This window comes from Plasmodium cynomolgi, chromosome 11 (assembly GCF_000321355.1).
Source record: "Plasmodium cynomolgi strain B DNA, chromosome 11, whole genome shotgun sequence".
In the NCBI taxonomy this organism is placed as follows: domain Eukaryota; phylum Apicomplexa; class Aconoidasida; order Haemosporida; family Plasmodiidae; genus Plasmodium; species Plasmodium cynomolgi.
This window is the reverse complement of record NC_020404.1, coordinates 1,416,503-1,426,454: the sequence shown is the minus strand read 5'-3', so window position 1 is coordinate 1,426,454 and position 9,952 is coordinate 1,416,503. Positions and strand designations below refer to the sequence as shown.

The 9,952-nt window shown below is 47.9% G+C and overlaps 2 protein-coding genes across 2 annotated transcripts; one reads left to right on the top strand and one right to left on the bottom strand.

The window, feature by feature from the left end:
- Nucleotides 1–1,477: 1,477 nt before the first annotated feature.
- Nucleotides 1,478–7,581, bottom strand: PCYB_114150 (hypothetical protein; the record flags this gene model as incomplete). Its single annotated transcript, XM_004223294.1, has 7 exons — nt 1,478–1,954; nt 2,366–4,339; nt 4,497–6,503; nt 6,622–6,734; nt 6,888–7,002; nt 7,099–7,247; nt 7,524–7,581. Coding segments are annotated over 7 exons (4,893 nt in total), but the record flags the coding sequence as incomplete, so codon positions are not given.
- Nucleotides 7,582–8,483: 902 nt separating this feature from the next.
- PCYB_114140 (RNA binding protein) lies at nt 8,484–9,793 on the top strand (the record flags this gene model as incomplete). The annotated part of the gene is made up of 6 exons (XM_004223293.1): nt 8,484–8,511; nt 8,700–8,758; nt 8,991–9,059; nt 9,204–9,323; nt 9,513–9,581; nt 9,725–9,793. 6 exons carry the CDS (start codon nt 8,484–8,486, stop codon nt 9,791–9,793), a joined length of 414 nt encoding a protein of 137 aa, XP_004223341.1.
- Nucleotides 9,794–9,952: the final 159 nt, after the last annotated feature.

Here is a 9,952-nt window from a genome sequence, read left to right as displayed (position 1 = left end):
AGGCGTGTTCCTCTCGTCACTTACCCAGCGACTCAATCCTGTCACTTATGACCATGTGCGAGAAGGGATAGTTCGGAAGGAAAATCAACGTCAACTTGGCAGTCACGTCCTCGAACTGCTCACTGTCATCTTCCTTTATCTTATACTTAAATGTAAGCGTTTTCGTAAGAGAGTCATACTGAAACGTGGTGTTAATATATTCACTCGAAATTTGTCTCAGCTCGTTCAGCTGGTTTGTTATGATTATATTTGAAAAAAGAACCTTGTTGAAGTTTACAATATCGTGTAGCTTCGCTTCATTTGTTATGGTAATGCACTCGTTCGGGTATATCGTTATGAGACGCAAGATAAGGTGCAGGGCGAGAAGAAAGATGTAGAATTTTTTTCTGTGTTTTCTCGGGAAGGGCAAATTGTAATCCTGCTGATTCCTCCTGGATGAGCTGCCTTCCCATTTGTTCTTCGCTGTTCCCCCCTCGAGGATATCCCGCACACGTCTAATATCACTCAAAAAATCGCCCACGCAAAAATTATGACTTTCTAGGAAGGCCAAGAACTGCTGGTGCAATTCCGGCTCGTAGATAAAATACTCAGCCGATAGACATATATTTAACATGGAGAGAAGGACCTTCAAATAATTTAAGTCCAAGATGAATGAATACAAATCTATGATATTTTTGTTAAGGTCGATTAGGAGAGATGGGTTTTTCAGTTGGCTCTTCAAAGTATGCAAGGGGTTCATTTTTTTTTTGTAATTATCTCCCCCCTTTGTGCGGTTCGATGGGGGAGACAATCGTGCAAAACGTGCAGATTGGGGAGTATCGTTTCGACTGCCATGACTATGTGGTGTTTCCTCTTTCTGGCCATCCTCATCCTCATCCTCTTGGCAGTTTTGCGTCACCCTGGCGGGGCTCAACGTGGGACTGCCCTCTCTCCTTCTGCTTCCGCCGCTTCTGCTTCTGCTGCTGGTTGGAGGCCCTCTTCGACTTACCTCACTTTCTTCCCTCACTGGGGGCTCTTTGCTCTTCGTTTTGGAGGGGCCCACGGTAGGGGGGCCTCCGTTGGGTTCGCTCAAAAAGGCGTCATCGCTATCGTCGGAGGGGCTACACAGTTTGTCACCCCGCAGGGGGTTGTCACTCCGCATGGGATTGTCACTTCTCACGGGATTGTCACTCCGCATGGGGTTGCCACTCCTCACAGAGTGGTCACTCCGCGTGGGTGTTCCCCCCACACCTGGCGCATCCGCGTCGGGTTCCACCCCCAACACTCGGCAGTCATGCCCATCAACACCCCCACCCGCAGCGGAAAGCAAAAACATATTCCTCCCCCCTTCATTAATATGCAAATAAGAACTTATCACAGCAAACTTCAACATATGGGAACCCCTCAACGTATGCAGTTCAGAAAAAAAAAGGCAATTCATCAGCAAAATGGTCAGTGTCTTATCAACGAAAAAGTTGCTGTCTCTGCATTTGTCTACATTTGAAAAGAGGATAAACAGGTAATACGTATTAACATAAAGGTCCAATATTTTCTTCATCAACTTAGCCAACCCATGTCTACTTAGCTCCAGTTTATCCAAATGAAAAATATCCGTCGTGAGGTAATCACAAAAGTGGGTAACACTAAATGGAAGAGAGAACAAATAAATTTTGTACACCGATTTGATATTCTGTTCATCAAACTGTACAAGTAGCTTCAGTATTTCTGTAGCAAGTGTCACCATTTCCTCATCCACTAATCCGTCGTCATAGGAACTAATGGAAACAATGAAGTAAAGAAGCTTCATCAGGTCAGATGTGATTTTTTTTGTGTCCTTAAATGTCGATAGATATGTGTTTCTCTCCTTTTGACATTTGACATATGTGTACTTGAGAATATGTATGCCCATTTTGGAATGTATTAATTGTTGATACTCCCTTTTACTTTCGATATTTTTTTCTCTCCTTTTCTGTCTCTTTAGCTTGCTGTCAACTGTGGGGGGTACCTTCCTACCACCGTTACTACTTCGGGTGAGGGTCTCATTTAGGGTCCTCCATTTCTGCCTATGCAGTGCGCTCTGCTCGTCGTGCATCTTTCGGTAGAAGTTTTTCACAGTGCAGAGGAACTTACGGAAGGCCTCCTCCACGGGGTGCGCCTCACACAGAGGGGCGTCACGCATAGGGGAGTCACGCATAGGGGAGTCACGCATAGGGGAGTCACGCATAGGGGAGTCAAGCATAGGGGAGTCACGCATAGGGGCATCACGCATAGGGGCATCACGCATAGGGGCATCACACGGGGGGCCTCCATTCGGGAGCACACCGTTGGGTATGCTTTCTCCACCATTCGGCGTACTTTCCCCCCCGATCGGCAAGCCGCCCCTCACAAAGCCGAGGCAACAAAAGAACACGTCAAAGTTGTTCCAAGTAACATACTGGAGGGCCAGCCCTAAGAGTACCTTCTTCCTCACAATGGAGCACTCGAACAGATTAACGTCTCGGTATCTGCTGCTGATGCATATCAAATGGTACAAAAGGTTTAAGCAGGGCAGCTCTCCTTTGACGGTGAGGGAGAGGTTCTTCTCAACGTAGGAGTGCAGGTCTCTCGGCAGTCTCTCCTTCAGCTTGGCGATTTCGCCTTCGTACTGCTTCGTGTCGCGGAGGGGGTCATCCCCCCCGGCAACACCGCTAACGTGGCAAACGTGGCCAACGCCGCCAACATCGCCAACATCGCCAACGCCGACAACGCCGCTCACATCGCCAACGCACAGGAGGCACTCCTCAAAGAGGAACACCTTCACCTGCAAGTCGAACAAACTCTTCACCTTGAAGTTGTCCAGCTCGCGAATGACGTCCTTCATCACATCCTCGGAGAGACCCCCACTGCCCCGCCGATCCGTTAGGATGTCCCTACAAACGCTGAACACGTCCCATTTATTCACCTGTCTCATGACGCACACCACGTCTGATATGCTCACATGGATGACAGGAGACCTTTTCGGACTCTCCTTCTCACTCTTCTTCCTCTGTAACTGCCTATACACATAAATGAGCAGATCCAACATCCCCACATCCTCTCCCTCATCTATTTCTATCTTATCTCTCAAGCTGACGATGTGATAGAACAAGGATTTCCTCCTAATATTGGCATACGCGAAATGATAAAAACTGCAAAATCGGTATACTTGATTCTTGTGTGGCTCCTTCTGGGGCTTCTCCTCACCTGTCCCTGGAGTGGTCGCCTCAAAGCATAGCATGGTGAATTCCTTCAAGTGACCAACGGAAAAGCATTCTACTTGGTAATACAGTTTGTACACACTTAGCAATCGCTCTATGAACCTCGTATTTAGGATATCCCTTTTGCGTAATGACAGGAATGCTTCTTTGCTGTTCTTTTTTCTAATACTCCCTTTTGTGGGACGCTCCTGGTCTTCCCTCTTCAAATCGCCGCTAGCGGATGCGGCGTTCGTGTTTTCTGCGTCTTCTTCTGCGTCTTCTCCTCCTTCTGCGTCTGCTTCCGCGTCTTCTTCCGCTTCTCCTCCTCCTGCGTCTGCTTCCGCGTCTTCCTCCCCACCAATGCGGGTTAGCCTTACCAAAGAGTTGCTCACAAGTAGGCCAACCTTAAAATGGTCCCCCTCGGCCACTTCACTCATGTCGTCACTTTCGCTTTCGTCATTGTCATCTTCAAATTGGCTCATGGTGGATGTGAAGGAGGACCACAGCTTACCCTTCCCCCTTCTCTCCTCTTCCTCGTTCTCCCTACACCATTTGTATACATCCCGCATTACCTCCAGAAAGGAGAATGTACTATCCTTCCTGAGTCTTGAAGAGACTAACAACTCCTTTGTGTGTCTCTCTACATGTTCATCCTTCACATTCAAGAGAGTTGAGAACAACAAATATACGTGCATATCATCCAATGGGTTAGCACCCTCCTTCCTCGTTCTCATGACGTATGAGAAGAAGAAGCAGCAGAAATCTTTATCTGGGAGGGTTCGACTTAAGTGAATTTTTGTCCTATACGCATGGAACACACCTTGGTAGAACTGCTCTCCAAAGAGGTCGAGATGGTTTTCTGCGTCCCCCTGCACAGCAGTGTAAAACGCCTTCAGTGATGCGCACTCCTCAGTATGGCGGCCATCTGAATCATAGCGATTGTTCTCCAAACGGGAGGTGCCTCTTCCCCAACTGCCACCTCCACCCCTCACACCCTGTAGGAGGTAGAAACTGTATATTTCCAGGGCCGTCTCCGAGAGGTCGAAAAACTTGGTGTGCTCCTTCCTCATAAAATTGATCAGCTTCACACAAATGGCTAGCTGCTTCTCAACAGTTTCCTCAGTTGGGGGTGTTCCAAGAAGTGCCTAAAAAGGGAGGAGACATAAAGAAAAGCACGTGCACATTAGCATGTAGAAGAAGATCCTATGCATGTAAACAGAAGGCCACACACGTAACAATCGCAAACCCAGTTGTGTAGCGTTCGAAAGTGCTAATCCGGGACATCCCCCCCTTTAGGCTTACCTCCTGCAGGGACCTCGCCAGGGAATCGCACGACTTCCCCCCTTTGGAGCAAATAAACGCCAAGAGGTTCAGACTGACGTCCAGGGAGCTGAACAGGGCATCTCCCCCATGTGTTGCTCCTTCTTCCATGTTCTCCTTCTCCCTCTCCCCACGTCTACCCCACGTCAAGAAATCCATAAATACGTAGAACACCCGCTCCAGCGAAACCTCTTCGTCCTCCACTTCCCCCTGAGCTAAGAGAAACTCCAAAAGCCCCCAATGCTTCTTCACCATTCCAACGGCTTCGTAATTTCTTTCCTCCACTAAAAGGCATGCAATTTTGAAGGTACATTTCAACGTGCGAATTAAGGCTGTCCTGACAGAGGCATTGTTGCTTTGGTTGGTTACAACTCCTGGAGTGTCCACTTCGACCCCTGGTGGGAACACTACACCTTTCAGTTCTGTTAGAATTTTCAAAATGAAGTCAACCGCGTCGTGATATTTGTGTCTACCGCTGGGGTTGTCACTACATTGGGGGGATCTTCCAACTGTAGAATGGTTCATACTTGGATGGAATCCCCCCGAGCGGTCAAGGGGTGTATCCCATTCCAACGTACCACCTGCCCCCAACTCCTTCGCCAAATCGCTCGTGTACTCACTGAGAATGCCCAAACAACTGAGAGCAACTGTGTTAGCGCATTTGGATAACTTAACAAAGTTGATGTAGGTACGGATGAAGTTAGTCTCGTCCAGCTTCTCTGCAATTATTTTCCTCTTTAATTCTTCAAATTGGTCCTTGTCCTTACCGTCCTTACTTGGCTTCTTCTTCTGGCAGTAGTATATGTTGGAGAGGGATTCACAAAGAGGGTGTGTCCTCTCAAATGAGTACTTGTATGTTACGCCAATTTTTTGAGCAAGGATCGTTTCTAATGGCAGGTGCATGATACTTTCGCTGAGCACAGTGTAGCAATCAGATTCGGAAAGGGAATACGGGACACCTGAGTCTTCGCTTTGGCAAAGGCTGCTCCCATGAGTTGCCTCCGCCACTGAGAAGTAGCCAAGCAAATGATGCAACAAATCGTAGTAAACAACTAGCGAAGATGTCATCCCGTGAAGAAGCAAAAAGAGAAATAAAAAAAAAAAAAAATCTCGAATATCATTCCTCTCAAAAATAAAGATGAACAAAGAAATGTTGTAATTAAAAATGTCATTCCTCGCAATTTTGTTATGCTTAATTAGGGACAAGTAACCTTTCAAAAAATTATCATTAATCATTTTTTTATTCTCCGAAAAAAAATACAACAACAATAAGTGGTTTATGTGCTTCAGGATGTACTCATCTTTATTGCTGACAACACAGCAAATGTAATTAAAGATCGCTACGTTCGCTTTTTCTTCATCAAAATCGGAGTAGTTTAGTTTATACTTCTTCAGTAAGTATATTATGTTGTAGACTGCGAGGAAGATAATTTTTTTTACCCGCTCGTTGTCTCTGCTTTCTTTGTAAATTGAGTTCACTGCATTGAAGAAGAGGCTGAACGTGCTGGCGAAGGTTGGGAACTCCTTTCGGATGAACTGCTTCACTGAGTTGACGTCTTTATGGTTTTGGGAGGCCGTTCTATCGTTCCCTTCCACGGGGTGCTTTGGCTTCCCCCCTTCGTCGTCATCCCCCTTAGCAATTCTCACCAACATGTACAAAAGGGACGGATAAAAACAAACCACGTTGAAGAGGTACACACCATAATCGTAATCCTCGTCGTTCTTTTTGTTTTTCAAGTTCCTCGTGACTTCCTCACAGAGGGGACCACCAACATACTTGAGACAGTTATACAGGTTAGTCAAATTCACTTTCAAATTTTTGATCACTCCGTACAGCTTGAGTTCCTCCTGCAGGCGTATCTTTCCTGGCTGTGTTTTTTTTGTCTTCTTTGGATGCTGTCTGATGGGGTTTTCTACTCCCCCCGACTCTTGGGTCTTCCCCTTGGGGGGGAAAATGATGAGCAAAATTTCGCCCGCGATGTGTTTTACCTGTACAGGGGGGGAGGAGCAGCAGTGTGGCAGCTGGACCGGTGTGACGACTGGGCCGGTCTGCTTCCGACGAGACATGCTTCCGACGCGGGGTGCACCCGTGGACGCCTCGCCTTACGTTTTTGCTGTAGTCGAAGAGGGACACAAAGAGTGGCGGCAAAAATACACTCAGGTGGGCCTTAATCTTCGTCTTAACTTTCACTATGAACAGCTTCAGGCACAGGTTTAGGTCTGTGAAATGGGGGGAAGGAAGCAGCGAGGTGAAGGGGGACCTATGTAGCTGCGATGGGGCTGCGGTATGGTTACGATATGGTTACGATATGGCTGCGGTATGCCTGCGGTATGGCTGCGATATGGCTGCGGTATGCCAAACGAGCTCCCTACTTTCCCTCAGGCCATAGTTCGGGTGATATATCAACTTTTTGTACACGCTTATGTAGGAGGAGAAGAGGTGACTCACTTCGTCTTCGTCGTACTTGCTCAGGTGTAGAATTAGTTCCTACGGGTGGGTAACGGGTAGGTAACGGGCAGGGGTCAGATGCGGTGGATGACACCAATTGGGGGGGAAAAAAAAACTGCCAAAATGGCTGCTTACACTTATGGCCTTCAACTTAGTTTGCAGATTTTTTTTGTGCAACTTGTTTATACAATTAACTATCAGCTGGGAATTCTTCGACTCGACTTCCGACAGCACGTTCTCCGAGCTCTGCATGAAGATATTGGTCAACAGGGCATCTTTGCTAACTGTCGGGGGGAAGGGGGTAAAGAAAAACACATGCATGAATAGTTGTGTGCCTGTGTGTATAAATACGTGTATTGTGTATGTAGAACTGCACTCTGGGTGAACGGGCGGTATAAGTATCACCCCCTGGCAGTTGAACCTATTTGCTCAGTTTCGGACACGATAAACAGGTGATGCTTGGACTGAACCTATCGGGAATTTCCCCGTCTCTCTCGGCAACTCCTAAAACGCCATCACATCACTTTTTTCGTGTTTCATATATGCTTATGTAATTTTACAGTAGTTCCCTTTCGGCACGTACTCCTCCTTCAACTTGACGACTTTTTTTTTCTTCATGGTTGGTTCGTTCGTTGGTTTGGTGGTTTGTTGGGGGGGCAGTTATTCCTTCGTGGCGACTGCTACACCGCGACTGCTACACCGCGACTGCCACACCGCGACTGCTGCGCCACCTGATGGGCTTCTCCCGCTTCCCCGGTGTGCTAACCGATCAACCGTTGCACCAGGGTGTCAAATAACAGCGGGGTCTAAACAGGCGCAAATGGGATGATCCCCGATTCGCTAGCTACGCGCAAATTGGGGTGGGGGGGGTTCACAGCGCTTCACCTGCGTCGGTTACTGCCTGGATGACATCCCCCTTTGACATTAACGCGTGATGGCAGTTTCTACCTCCGTTTGTCGATTCGTTTATGAGAGGAGGTTCCCTCAAGGAATTATGCATCACGCAAAAGTTCACATGTCACGTGGCACTCCAGTGTAGCGTTTTTTTTTTCATTTTTTTATTTTATTTTTCTTCATTCCTTCGTTGGAGGGATGTACTAATGGATGAATCATGGTCCTGTGTTACCCTAGGCGCATTGCGCACTTCAGCATACCGCACCCCCGCGTGGTCGCCTTCTTCAATTTGCAAGCATTCATAAAACTGCGTACAGTCACGTGGGCGCATGCATTGGCGTTGCCCGCACTGGAGTCTCCCACATAGCTGAAAATTTAAACGCCATGCAGGGAGAAGTGCGTCGCTTTCCCCTCCACCCCATCAATATCCTAATCACTTCAACACAAAATTATTGCGAACACTCTTATAGCAGCAAATGCAAACAATGATGCCCTACGTCAGAAGGGAGTTAACTATACCCATCAGTTTTGTTACCCATACGAAAGCGCATAATTTTATGGAGACATAATTTTCCTGTTTTTTTTTTTTTTTTTGTGTAACGAGAGTTACATTGTGAATTGCCACAATGAGGGAATTTAGGAAATACAATAATAGTACTTCACGAGGGAAAGAAATGGGATGGAGAGAGCATCGGTGGAGCGGATGACGCGGATGCATCGGATGGAACGAACGATGCAGACGCGGCCCCTCCGGTGAATAAACATCCCCACGAATCGATAGCTTCTACCATCTGCAGAGCAAATAGCACATTCCTCTTTTTTTTTTTTTCTCCTCCCTTTAGGCGGTCATCATCACCGAAAACACTACCATAGGCAGTACGGCGGTTATAACAACTCCCACGTAATGACCCACTAGAGGGGAGTTAGAGGCGGGGCCACGTGGCCCCAGTACCCATCGGGGGGTGCATCTGCGTGTCTACACCCCGCGCGGCGAACGCAGCGAACGCGGTCAACGAGATCAGCGAGATGAACGAGATCAGCGAGATGAACGAGATTAACGAGTTGGGCGAGATTAACGAGATCAACACTGCTCCCTTGAATTTCCCCCTCTCCACTTCTCCCCCCTCCCGTAGAACGAAGAATACAAGACGAACCCCCACCACAACAGAATAAACAAATACAACAATAGGAACTCCTACCAGGTAGAGACGTGCCCATGTGCATGCGTGCACTTCTAAGTGGCGCCGGAAAGGAAAATTGTCAAGGCGGACCATTTCAGCACCGACATTCGACACTCTCAGCGGTCTCTCCTTATTTGTGCCCTTTTTTGTTACCCCCCCTGGTAGAACCACGACGAGCGGGACAGCCAAGTGCGTGTGAAAATCTCAAACTTGGACTACACCATCTCGAAGAACGATTTAGTGGTACCGTCAGCCCTGGCGTCGGCATTGGCCATAGCGATGACCGTAGTGCCCGCGCCAGTCTGGGGATGCACGTGCATACGTATCTATGGTCACATTATTGCCGTACACCCCGCTGTGCTTGCACGTGCATATGTATCCGTGGTTGCATTATTGCCGTACACCCCGCTGTGCTTGCACCACGTGGTCATTTGCTTCCCCCCCTTGACTCGCTGCTCAACCCCCCTCGTGCAGGAACTCTTCAGCAACGTGTGCAAAGTCGTGAATGCCTGGATAAACTACGATCACACGGATAGATCGGATGTAATTTGCACTAATGAAATGGAAGAGGGGCCAACATGGGGGCTGCCTCCCCCCTACACCCCTCCACATATGCTCCCTTTCCCCTTTTGAACATGTGTTCACTAACACACCGCTGACCCGCACGCTTTTTTTCCTCTACGCAGGGCACAGGCGTGTGCGTTTTCGAAAACATCAACGACGCGCAGAAGGCCATAGACAAATACGACGGTTAGCTGGGAATGGAAGAGGAGAGAGAGTTCCCCTAAAGGGGAAAACTGCACACACGGATGGTAGATGGGCAGGAGGGCATTCCAACTGTGCATACATCTCGCAATCCGCATAACTGTTGTATTAATTTTTTTTTTTTTTTTTTTTTTTTTTTCCCCCCCCCC